The 13,388-nt window shown below is 39.7% G+C and overlaps 1 protein-coding gene across 2 annotated transcripts in view; it reads right to left on the bottom strand.

Moving 5' to 3' along the window:
- Positions 1 to 8,538: 8,538 nt before the first annotated feature.
- Positions 8,539 to 13,388, bottom strand: part of polrmt (polymerase (RNA) mitochondrial (DNA directed)) — a 51,604-nt gene continuing 46,754 nt past the window's right edge. Inside the window, exons 20-21 of one of the 2 annotated variants that reach the window (XM_032526100.1) lie at positions 12,591 to 12,664; positions 8,539 to 9,307 (exon numbers count right to left, since the gene is read on the bottom strand). In XM_032526100.1, coding sequence (XP_032381991.1) covers positions 9,258 to 9,307; positions 12,591 to 12,664 — 124 coding nt within the window. In that variant the 3' untranslated portion in view covers positions 8,539 to 9,257. Of the gene's footprint in view, positions 9,308 to 12,590; positions 12,665 to 12,807; positions 12,967 to 13,388 lie in introns of those variants that run through there. The other variant, XM_032526101.1, reaches the window with a different exon arrangement.

Raw genomic sequence — 13,388 nt, 5'->3', positions numbered from 1 at the left:
TTGGCTTAACTCTTTCTTGCTTTGTTTCACAGGTCCTAGACCTGTTTGTGACATTCAATAATACAGTGACTTATTACAAAATCAACACTATAGCAAAACCAATCCTAAACTCTACAGACTAATGTAGGCTGGATAATGTACACTGAGATCTTCTCCAGTAACCATTAGTCCCCTTGAATCCAACCGGCCACCCGAGGCAGTCGCTGTCTGTGAAATCAGACTCTAACAGTGCAGTTAAAGCATTTCTGTGTCAGAGGCCTGATTTTCTTTTACTGAGCCACTCTACAGTTGTCACATCCCATAACATGTACTGTGCATACCTAGTGCCTAGCATATACTGTAGTCTCCACATACATGTACTATATTCCTTTGTGTGTGGCTGTAATAAAAATGCAATCTCCTCAATACAAACATCACTGTCAATTACATACCACTGCAGTACATGTAAACGGGAAATAAATTGTATTTGAATACATATTGATTCCACTGCTTCATGTTTGGGCAAATAATCTTGGACTAGCATATTGGAAAAGCACAGATCATGATAATTTTGCATATTCTTAATAGAAACAAGCATCTTAATGCATTAAAGGCATGTGATGAATGTCTCTGCATTCTGTTATGTGTCAAAGTTACAATGGCCTCTGAATCTTTGTTATTGTTTTCATTTAATATCATCTGATTATCTGCCTGGTTATCAACAGAAGAATATCCTTCAAACTCAGTAAAATATTGCAATATTTCTTGCGTGGGATAGTGGATTCAAATGGTTTTTAAGTGCTTTCATTATAAAATGTGACATTTTTTTCAAAGCCTTCTTTTGTGCAGTTGTCAATATTTTAAGTTTTGCGACAAGACAAGCTGAAACTTGCAACTACTTGAAATGTGCCGGTCTGAAGTGTTTCGAAACCTGTCAGTTTACAACATTTTATTCCTCGGATTCACTGCTTTGTTCTAACTTTCTAGCTCAACCATTACTGCTCTCTCGCGCCCATTGGCTGCCTCCATCCAAAACTGTTGAAAGACTTGGCCAGCTGACTTCAGGTGATAGGCTATTGAAACAGGTGACGCCTTCCAGGCCTGAAAAGTGAAGCTAATGTGAAGTGAAAGGTCGTCAATGTAGACTAGCATTCTGCCAACCAAGCTAGCTAGCTAGCGCTATTGTTAGCTGGTAACTTAAGAGAAAGTCTGCCTATGATCAACCAGGTCTAAGTATTGCTGTAAATGCTGACGAAAAGGCACCATTACCCTAAGGTCCACATTTCCCCACCAGAAAAACTCAGCTGTGAGACCTGCATCAGAAGGGTTGAAAAATGTCCCTATTTAGCGTTTAGCTTAGCGCAGCGCCATTAAAACCATAAACACTGGCTAGACCCGTCCCTTCCCAGCTTTGCCCATTTGTTGAAACATGGTCACTTCTGGCAAAACGGCAGACCCCCAACCGATGGGTGACATCATGCTACTGTTCATTATTTTAACAGTCTATGGTTCTAATGAGACAAGCTGAGTTGCAGACGACATCTTCAGCAGTTGCCAGCTGTACAATAATGATCGTATTTTATTGTTGCTGGTCTGGCTGCCAGACTTTTCTCTGGATACTTAGGAAAGATGGACTCCAAAGGGGAAACTGAAAATATTTCAAACACTTGTTGTGTGGGTTAAAGAGTTAAAGTTGTATTGTTGCATACATTAGATTTCAACATCTGGAGGAAGATTCTCTTATTAAAAAAAGGACTTGCTGCATTAGGCACCAGATGTGTGTTTGACACTCCCTGTCATTTAGAATAAAGGTCAGACAAAGGAAACTCACACTGACACACATGCACGCACGCAAGACTGTACCACCTGTCTCTCTCTCTCTCCCAAACACCAGCGCACCCTCTCCACAGTGCTGCCTCCTGCTTCCTCTCCCCGGCTGACAGAGAGAGAGAGAGAGCTCTGGCCCCACTTGCTCCCTCCAGGACTGTACACTCTTCCCCCCCCCCCATGCTAGAGCTGCTGAGTGCTGGCCACTCATGATCCACAGGGTAGGAGATAGCCCGGAAGAACCCAGGAGCCTGGCAGGGAAATCAAAGTGCTCTCAGTGAGAGTGATTGGTCAGCTATCTGAGAGTGGTTTCCAGCTCTGGCATGCCTGACAGATAGCGACCAACACCTCCATAGCGTCCCCTTTCTGATGATCCTGTGGCCGGAATGACGAGCTCGCTGAAAGCCCCTCACTACTGTCTACGCTTGATGTGATACACATACTTATGCAGATGTGGTGTGGTTCAGTGAAAGTCCCATTTCATTTCAGTAAACATTTAATTCAAATGTAATTTGAATGTAAAACAGGTCATATGTTTGTCATGCCAAATAATCCACACTTTCTTTGTCCTTTTCTGGTCATGATAGGCTGAAGCCCATCCTAGCATGCTTTGGGCGGAATACAGGGAAACACCCCCCAACCCATGCTATAACACAAGGGTAACGCAGACAGGACATTCACATTCACACTTACTAGCAATTTCAAGCCTCCACTTGACTCACATCTAGTTGTCAGCAGAAAACAGAACACCTGGATGAAGAACGTGACTCCACACTAAACCACAATGTTGTTACCAACTAAGCTTTCACTCTCAAGACATCAAAATTCACAACTAAAATCAAAGACAGAATTGAAATGCAACAGAAGTCACACCTAAAGTGAGATGTAAGCAAAATTGTATACAGGCAACAGGAGTGAGATAATCCTCACCCTTGCCCTAATTAAGTAAATGTAACCATGTGCAGGAAGTGCCTTACCTCATTAGAGTAGAGAATAAAAAGTGTGAAAAGTGTGGTAAAAGTCTTCCTGTATCTATGCAAGGCTCTCTGATTGTTTACTGAAGCTTAGCGAAATGAACAGGCAGGTATCTTTAAAAATGTCTTCTTCGGCATGTGAGATTTGCTTACATGTCATGGAGGTGACTATTAGCCTTTTTTCCAGAGCTTTCAGCTGCATCCCTCTGTCATCAGACTGTTGAAAGCTCTAGGGAAACCTAGTAAGTACAAGTTGTTTAAAATATATTGAAATTGCCAGATATACCACACATTAGCTAATGTTAAAATAAACAGAACCTTTGACAGGCCTTCGCTACAGTAACCACGTTGAGCAAAACGAGAGGTTAACTAGAAAATGCATTTCCTGCAGAAAATGCTTGTGAAGGTGAAATGGTGAGATAATTTGGAAAATTGGGAATGGTTTTGATTAGTGAGAATTTCATTGAAATGTTGAATGATACCAATAATGCATTAAACAAAATTGGAATATTTAAATTTGTTTAAAGGACAAATCATAGTATAGCATGTTAAAAAAGTCATAGTATAGTTGTGTTAAAAAAGTAATAAGAAGTTGTATTATGGCATATTGAAAAAAGTGATGAAAAAGTCATAGTATAGCTTATCAAAAAAAGGGATAGAAAGGTGTGTATGTTGGGGGGGAAAAAAAATCATGAGAATGTCCAGCCCGGAATTCAAACCTGAATCAGACTCTGCAAAGAGTACCTACTGGTTGTACACTGGAAGCTCGCTAACCACTGCTCCAGTTTATGCACTTAAATGAGGATAAAACTGAATATATTGTGTTTGGAGAATCTGTGTCTAACGGGTTTGGTCCCTGGTTTCCAACAGCCAGACAGACGGTAAGGAACTTAGGAGTGATTTTCGATAGTTCCTTTAAATTCAACAAACAGATTGATAATGTTGTTAGATTGAGCTTTTTAAAACTGCGCCTTCTGGCAAAGGTAAAATCGTTTTTAAACCGTCATGACCTTGAGAAGGCTATTCACGCTTTAATAAGCTCTAGACTGGACTACTGCAATGCCCTGTATATTGGTGTTTCCCAGTCCTCTGTCGACCGTCTCCAACTTGTCCAAAATGCAGCGGCCCGCCTGTTTGTTTTTAAAGCTCTTAATGGCCTTGCCCCATCTTACATTTTAGACATGCTGACTATTCGTAATTATGGTAGGACGTTGAGGTCATCTAATCAACTTATGTTGGAAGTGCCCAGGTCAAAACTGAAACACTGGGGTGACCGCGCTTTTTTGGTTACTGGACCTAAGTTCTGGAATAAGCCACCCAGTGAGATGCGTATCCTTACTGACCTGGGCCTTTTTAAATCAAGACTTAAGACTCATCTTTTTAAAGTGGCGTTTGGTACCTAGTAATGTGATGGCACATTTATTTTGATTTTATTTTTTTATCTTTTTCTTACTTTTCTCATTCATTATTGTATCTTTGTTAGTGGTGTGTTGTTGTTTTAAATCTGTGGTTTTATCTGTTGTGAAGCACTTTGGTTCATCGGTCGATGTAAGGTGCTATATAAATAAAATACATTTACATTTACAGTGTGCCTCCACATGATTCATGATGAAAACAGTCATGGCGTAGCATGTCGGAAAAAGCCATCTAAAAGTCATAGTATAGTATGTCAAAAAAGTCATTAAAAATTCAAACTTGAATTTGGCGAAACAAGTTGTAGTATTGTACTTAAAGAAAAACATCATGAAAAGGTCCAGCTTTGACTGGGTATTGAACCTGAATCAGATTCCATAGATACTACTTGATGTTTGTATGTTGGTAGCTGTGCTAACCACTACACCAGTGTGCCACCACAGATTTAAGATGAAAACAGTGATGGCTTATTATGTGGGGAAAAGTGTCATAGTATAGTAAGTCATAGTATAGTACGCCTAAATAGTGATAAAAAGTCTCAGTGTGGCATGTCAAAAAAACAAGATGAAAAAAGTTATAGTATAGTTTGTCAAAAACAACATAGTGAGAAGGGCTGGACTGGGTATCAACCCTGGGTCAGTGGTCGGTTGCTGCAGTGCTTACCACTGAGCCAGTGTGCCACTGTACAGCTCATGAAAACAGTCATAGTGTAGTATTTACAAAAAAAAAGCCATTAAAAAAGTCATAGTATAGTAAATCGGAAAAAGTGATTAAAAAAAATAAAAATCATAGTATTGTCATACTATGGTATGTCAAAAAACCCAAAAGAAAAGGTCTTGGTCAATCTCGGAAGTGACAACAGTGACTGTGGCAACTTATTAGTTGTCTGCTGCTGCAGTGCTAACCACTTAGCCAGTGGGGGATGAAAGAAATCCACTTGAAAACAGTTATCATGTAGTATATATATAAAAAAAAGAAGCCATTTAAAAGTTACAGTATAGTATGTTAAAAAACAGATACAAAGTCATAGTATAGTATGTTGAAAATAGTCTAATAACATGTAAAAAAAAAGTCATAGCATGTAAAAACAGAAAACATGATGTGCAGGAAGGCCAGGACTGAGTAATGAACCTTGGTCAGAGTGTGCAGTGACAACTTTCTGGTTGGCTGCAACCCATGCTAACCACTGAGCCAGTGTGTCACTAAACTGTGTGTCAAAAAATGGCATTGAAGAGTCTTAGTAGGGTCTGTCAGAAAAAGTCAAAATATAGCATGTCAAGATAAAGAAAGTAATAGTATAGTATGTCGAAAAAAGTGAAATCAAAGTCATTGCATGGTATGTCGAAAAGTGATAAAGTCATAGTATAGTATGTACACATGTATATATATATAACTGGGTATTGAACCTGGGTCAAAGTGTTGCAGTGATGACTTGCTGGGTGTCTGTTACTGCAGTGCTAACCACTGAGCCAGTGGGACACAGTTTAGGTAGAAAACAGTCATAGCACAATATCAATCAATCAAATGTATTTATATAGAACTTTACAGCAACCAGCAGGTATTCAAAGTGATTTACATCTGGAACCAAGTACAAAACATCTCATCATACAATAAAAAAAGAAAGAAGCATTTAACACAGTAAAATCGGATAACAATACTGTGAATTTGGCTGAGCATTAAGCATTCACACAATAAAAAAAACCCTACTTTTTACTGTGGCATTAAATAAGACAATTTAACTACAAAACAACTTCTTAAAATTTAAAATTATAGTATGACACATTGTAGAGTTTAGAAAGACAGTAAAGAAATCTGGCTGCCTTACACATTACAACGGACATTATTTTAGATGCACAAGACTTTTAAACACTGCTAGGACTTAATGCCTCAGTCAATCAATAAGCATATTGATGGTGGCTGGTCTATTATGTGTTTACTTGAAAATGGCTGTAAAACACACAAGGACAAGAGACAGCATATACAGATGCTAAAACTGTGTAGGCGCCAAGGGGAAAATATTTTAAAAAGGAAGTAAAAAAAAAAAATTGCATTTTCTTCTGTCAAGAGATGTCAGAACTCCATCACCTCTGCACTATTTAAAATCCTAATACAGACCCATCATCAACAATACGCGTTAATCTCTGGAGAGGACCTGTAATGGAAGCTCGTGAACTATTTCCTGCTACAAGCTCCATTACGACTCCATTACTGCAGGTTGGACCGGTGCAGCTCTCCAATTTAACAGCAGACATCCTTGGAATCACCCCAGAGAAACGGAGACAGGCCCATCAAGACTTCCCTGTAAGGTCATCTTCAATATCCGGTTTACTCCCCCTGCCAAAGTCAACAGTAGGTAACACACACACACACGTCACCTCAACAAAAACTGTTAACTGTGTGTGTGTTCCCCTGCTCTTCCTAACTTACAATTCTATATGTTGTGCCAATTTATCCGATATACCCTCAGCACTGTAAAGCCAATATATAGCCGTCCCTCTAGTGCGAGTCACAGCCATTGATTGAGACACTTAGGCTAAACCCTCAGCATCTATCCGTCCTTCTACCCAGGACCACTCCTTGATGTGGAGCTCAGGTCATGTAGTGCAGTAATTATCTTCTTCACAGCAGTGTATCAGAGGCTATGTTGTGAAATGTTATATGTGTCAAGTATGTGCGATCCTGAGAGCACTTTGCAGAAAAGATCTCCGTCCTTGACAACTGGCCTCAAAAAGACGAGGGGAGAGGAGAGACACGCTGGGCTGACGCTTGCTCGAAAGCCACCTGGGCTTAGTTTGACTTTCCATTTAGATTGTGGCAGGTTTAGTGTGAAGGACACTTTAACTGACTAGCTTTATCAGCTGAGAAAAAGAAGGTTAAATAAGATTGGAAATGTATCGTTTCTAAGTGTGATGTGAACTATGCTTGTTAGCTTTCTTCTTGAGTTGCATGAGAAGATCAATATGGCTCTCATGTCTACACTGCAAGTAGTAGGTAAGCAGAGTTTAGCATTGCAGGCCCACAAACACCAGTATTTAAAACAGCATAGCCAAGAATCACTGTGATCAGAAGTCAGCTCAAGGAGGCAAAATTAATGAGCTTAAAGTTAAACTGTGGTGAACTTTGAGGTGTAATTTGCACCGGTATCCAAGCTAATGTCACTTTGTGGTGTGACTTGCTCTCGGTGGGAACTGTTGGGTTTCTGTAAATAACATCACAGAGTACGGTCTAGACCTGCTCTTTTATGAAAAGCGCAATGAGAGAACTGTTGTGATTCGGCGCTGTATAAATAAAATTGAATTGAATTGACAGCTGGAAACGGGGTGAACCAGCTGGCCTCGTTTATACAGAAATACAAACAAAATGTAAAATGTGGATTTTGTTGCCTCGGAACAAAGCTAATCGAGCATATTTCCTTCATATTTAGCAAGAAAGCTAAAACGTGTATTCCCCATACCGTTAAAGTATTCTTTTAATATACAAAACTAGAAAACTAAATACAACTAATTGCTTTCTGGTGCCATAAAATGTCTGTAAACACTAATCAAGGTAATAGGCCTCAATCAATTCAGGCGAGAAACAAAAACGTTCTATTTGCAAACTTTTCATTAAGACAAGGGAATTAACTAGAATTGTTGGGCCTTTGTAAGTTATAGAGTGTGTTCTAGACCTACTCCATCTGGAAAATTTTCTCGGGATAACATTTGTTATGATTGGATACTATAAGTAAAATTTTATTGAATAGATGGTGTGTGTAAAAATACCTGTAATTTGGCAATCTTAATGGCTGGTCCTCACAGAAAGCACATACAGCATGAAAAACACTTTAAATAATAGTTCACTGTATAACCAAGTCATAAGGTGATTGGTTATTTTTAGTATAATAATAAAATAAACTGAATGCAAGTCATGTCATATACACGTTGTAAAATATCAGGAGCATCTCCATATGGAGCTCGCCATGCAAATCATCTGAAAACCTACAGTCTAATCAGCACACTGTGTATGCCCCCTCAAAGATTATTACCATTTCTTTCAGCTTTGTTTGGCTGAGTCTACATTTGACATCAACGCTACCTTTTGTCTGAAACTGTTGTAATGTTGCCAGCGATTTTCAGATAGCACTTCTGCTATTTTTACTTCTAGTGGCATTGGCCCAAAAAAATAAGATCTGAGTTGATTAGTCATGCCTACAAATCCTCTGTTGTGCATCTAAAAGGAGGCCTTCATCTCATAATACACAATAGAATTGAAATATACAGATATAACTTAATAACTGGCTCTTATTCATCCTATTTAAGCACACTAAAATACCAGCTATTTGTTGGAACCACTGAATGAATAAGGAGACATTTTAAGAAACACATTTATTTCAGTGCAATTGTCAAGTGCTTAGTCACTCTGAGGTAAGAATCAAGAGTACAATGGGACATATTGCTATCCAAGATCTCCTTGACTCATCCCTCCACATTTCTTTCTTGTATCCCCGAGTTAATTTCCTGTCAAAACGTCTCTTCTTCAGAAAATGTTTAAATATGGTATCAGAGAGCATCCTGTCATCCAGTAAGTGATGGGATCGATGATTAGGTGGGATAGTCACAGAGGCAAGTCTGCGCCCTGTGGAGGTCTTCACAGCTTGAAAATGCACAAACACACAGTGCCTGAAGCAGTGGAAGTGTTGCTGAGTGATGAAGCACGCGCACCCACACACACACACCACACACACACACCACACACACACACACACACACACACACACACGCACACACACCTTTTCACTGAATGAAGTCCATCTGGTGCTGATTCGCTCATGATTTCGCCTGGATGAGTATCCCACCCTTCGTTTCATCAGCCTACTAGTCAGTTAATCAGGCAGGTTCCCAGTGTGTTAATGCCTCCAGCAGCTCTAGCCAGCCTGAATACCAGGAGGCAGGCAGGGCGCGGCTGGATCGATGTCCTGATGTCTGAGGGAGACAAAGCCAGTCGGCACCCAAGAGCCTGCAGCCTCCCTGCCGCACTCTGTCAATTCCACTCATCTTCCTCCGCTGGATCGCCCTCATGAGTCTCTCAGCTGAAGAAATAAGTGGATTCTTTCACCCGCTGGAGATCAAAATCACCTAGAGAGGCAAGAGGCGGGGTGTCAGAGCAGGTTTAAGTCTGTGACCAGTAGTTAGAAAAAGCAAATTACATGTACTGCAGATTTAACTATAAAACAAACTTTTAATTCCCACATACAAGATAAGTATGCTTACACAACTATCTGGCACAAACCCGCATCAACAAAAGCTAGCAGGCTCAGAAAGACGATGTAAAGATGCCGACGTTTCAGTTCACTATATTCTTACTTCAGCGTTGTAGCATGCTAACAGTTGCTAATTAGCATAAAACACAAAGTACAATAGATGAAAAGTCAGAGGATTACAAAAGCTATAACAATTCACCTTGGGAGCAACACAATTGTCTGTACAAAAACTGCACAGCAATCCATGCTATTTTTTTCAAAAATATTTTAGTAAAATATTCATCCTCTGGGCACTATGAATAACTACAAAGTGAAAATACAAAGTGTCATGACACAATTCAAAAGTTGTTAAGATATTTCAATCTGGACAAAAGTGGTGGACAGACGGACCATTGCCATCCATTGTATTCTGGGACTCTTGAAAATGAAATGGTACATCTCAAAGGGGAATATATCATGGTACCGAATACAAAATTGAACAATTTGCACAGTGATTAATCTTTTTTTAATTTATTTATTAATGTAGTTAATGACCAATTAACAAAACTGCTAAGAACTGTTTGCTCTGAGGTATTTGGCGTCCAGTGAAAGGACAAGTTACAATCTTCATTAGAGGGAGAAGTTTATTTTTAAGAGGGTCAAACTCAGGAACTTTAATTTTAAAATTAGCTACAACTTTTTAGTTTTACTGGGCACCAGTAACACTTCTATGAACTTCAATACACTACTTCAAGACTACTCTTAGCTCTGGATGAGGCCCAGTCCTGCCCTGTGTGCTCTTGGCCTCTCTGACGTCTGCCTGTACAAGGAGCTGCACACACGTTACTGAAGAAAGGCCATAAAAAGTTTAAGAATGCAAAGAAAAAAAAATGACTGAAGCTAGAGAATTATGTTGACATGAACACTTTAGATAATGTACCAACATAAACGTTTTCTAACATGTGGGGGTAGGGTTGGGGATCGTTTTTTGTTTTTCCCCCCCTGATACTGGTGCTAAAACGATACTTGTAAAACGGTCCCTGAACCAAAATATATAGAGTATATTTATAAGGTATACAATATAAAAAGGAGCACAAAACGACCGTTGGCGACATTGAAGAACGGCTTGTTTATTGCCGAGGCCATATGGTCAAAATGAAATGATTGAATTATAATGTAAAAACTGATTCTGTCAAACGATTAAAATATTTGATCACGATTAACTAGCAATTAATCGCACATTCGTATCTCTTCTAAGTGTCCCTTGATTTATTTTTGTTCTATTTTTTCTCATGTTACTGCTCTCAATACTCTTTGGCTCGCAAGCCCAAACGGCGTGTGTGCGGTGTGCCTGTTGTTTTGTTTCCGGTCTAGTTAGATCCAGTGGTGTTGTAGTTTTACTAACGTTACTAGTTGTTAAAACTACAAAGCTTGCTAGGCCAAAAACAACGTTAATCTCATGATTAAAAAAATGACGCTGTTAAAACGGGTTTGCGTTACCGCCGTTAAAAACGTGTTTAACTGACCGCACTAGTAATAACAATAATTATAATAACTTACTTCACCAGTAATTTGCTGGTATACTACAAATACAAGCACCAGATGGGAAAAGGGTATTTTACAATAAGTTAAAATGCACCACAAGGCTGACGTGTTGCAAGTGAACGCACCATCTGTTTTTTGACAACAGGCATCTGCAGGCTGTTACGTCCTGGTGTTGGAAGCCTCTACAGGGAAATACTGTCCCACTTTACACCGCTTAACGTAAGGTCTGCATTTTTACCATTTTGGATAATCCAGCTACTAGCTAACGGTCCCGTAGCATCCCGTGCAGCGATGCCAGGCACCAAAATTTGAGTTCTTATTTCGGTCTCGTTACTACCGCTTACATCGGAACTGGTGTCCTGTTGGCACCACGTTTTGGTACCCAATGTGGGAGGAACTGATGTAAACGGTCTTAAAACTATTCACTAATGTGCTGCAATCCTTTTTGTAGTTTACTTTCTATTGTATTTCTTTAGAAGTTACCGTGTTATTGTGTAAGAATACTGGGTAATCATGGTAACACAGCCTTATTGATAAGGTAAAGTACTTTGTTATGTACCAAAGTGAAGGCACCTAAAAATAAAGCAATGCTTTTCTTGACAACCCTTTTACCTTGGGTCTTACAAACTTGCAGCCTAAATGAAAAATCCAACCAAATGATACCAAAGTGAAAATGCCAGTGTTTGAAAAGGAAAAGACATAAGGGTACTGAAGAACTTAAAGCATTTACAATCCTAACGGACAAATACTGTTGTCATTAAAAGGTAGACTGTTGAAACACAGTGATGGATCCGAGTGATTCAGTGTGCTCTCCAGCCTTTGTTCCCTCAGCACCTGATTTATCTGATCTCCTGCTGGAATACACACTGTGAAACCAGATTAATTAATAACAAGTTCAAGATCCTTCATAGTGGATTTTAGTCCAGATCCATTATTTGAACATTGAGCACAGTGGCCATTCTCTCCCCCCCAACACACACACATACACGCACCTGGTCTCAGCCATATAAGCTGATTATTCAGAGGAGGGACACAATTAACAGTAATAAATTGATACAACCCAGCAGTCCGTGCCAAGCAGACAGTAAGTATACAGATGGAGATGGAGCGAGGGCTTACATAACAGCAAAGCCTCCACATCAACCTCATTGACAGAGCCGCTGCAATACACCTCCACTCTGGACAACAACAAACAGACCCACAAAGAAAACACAGAAATCTGGATCTGCTTGTGGCCGTGCAGGCAGCCATGATTACACCATTAATGACAAAAGCTGAAAATTGAATTATAGCCAAATTCAATGTTTGAATGAGCAAACCAAATAGCATATCTGGGCAACACAGACAGCTACACACCCAAATACAAGCAATGGGATGACTACCAAAAACAATAGGCTACAACAATCAAGCAATTATAAACCAGGATAAAAAAAATACAGGATTGTTCAAGAATCCAATTTAAAAACATTCCTGTCATTCCTGCTAACCTCTGACAGAGCTTCAGGACATACAAGTCCTCTTCAATCCAATTAGGAACAAAAAACAGCACCTTGTATGTTGGCCCTCTCAAAAAAAATACCCCAGCTCTGGCGAGGCCAGGTGTTTTGGAGCCAGACAGCTGCGTTCCAACTAACCTGTCTGGGGCACTTTGGCCAGCAGCAGCAACAGCCTCCTGTACTCCTGGTACTTCTTGTTCTTAGCAACAGTCCTGGCACAAACAAGGACAATAACAAAAAAAGAAAAAAAAGTTAAGTAAGTCTGAAGAGAACGTGTGTGTGTGTGTGTGTGTGTGTGTGTGTGTGGTGTGTGTGTGTGTGTGTGTGTGTGTGTGTGTGTGTGTGTGTGTGTGTGTGTCTCTCTCTATAGACGTTAAATAGAACTGCACTTTCTGTGTTGTCTTAGGGAAGTTTCAACCCTTTTTAATGTGTCTTCATCGGTTCTGCTGACTGATGCAGGATGGTCACATCTGGATGGCACATTTGAGTTGTTGAGGTTAAATGTGAGTTTTTTCTGAGAACAAAGCCAATTCAGTGAATGGAAAGCTGAGAAATTGATACTGATACTGGTATCATGCCACTGTCTTACTCTAGTACAGGGGTCTTCAACGTTGTTTAAGCCAAGGACCCCTTAACTGAAAGAGCTGGAGCAGGGACCCCCTGCTATATATATTGTCTAAAATGAAGTTTCATTTTAAACTGGGCCTACAATAACGTGTAGGGTTGCCTAAAGCCTTTAAACACAGTCTTTGCATAGAATACAAGGGTTTTAAAATGGCCTTATAATTGTTGGCATGATTTTATAAATCATATTTTAAATTTGAAAACAAGGAAAATCCTTAGGATTAACTGCATCAGTGGATGGCTACCTTGGTCAGTACCTTTCCTCTAGGCTAGTAAGTCTGTCTTCAGTGAGGATTAATATTTGCTAATAAT

This window comes from Etheostoma spectabile, chromosome 9 (genome assembly GCF_008692095.1).
Source record: "Etheostoma spectabile isolate EspeVRDwgs_2016 chromosome 9, UIUC_Espe_1.0, whole genome shotgun sequence".
NCBI classification, from domain to species: domain Eukaryota; kingdom Metazoa; phylum Chordata; class Actinopteri; order Perciformes; family Percidae; genus Etheostoma; species Etheostoma spectabile.
The sequence above is the reverse complement of the archived record's forward strand: the minus strand, read 5'-3'. Positions and strand labels throughout refer to the sequence as shown.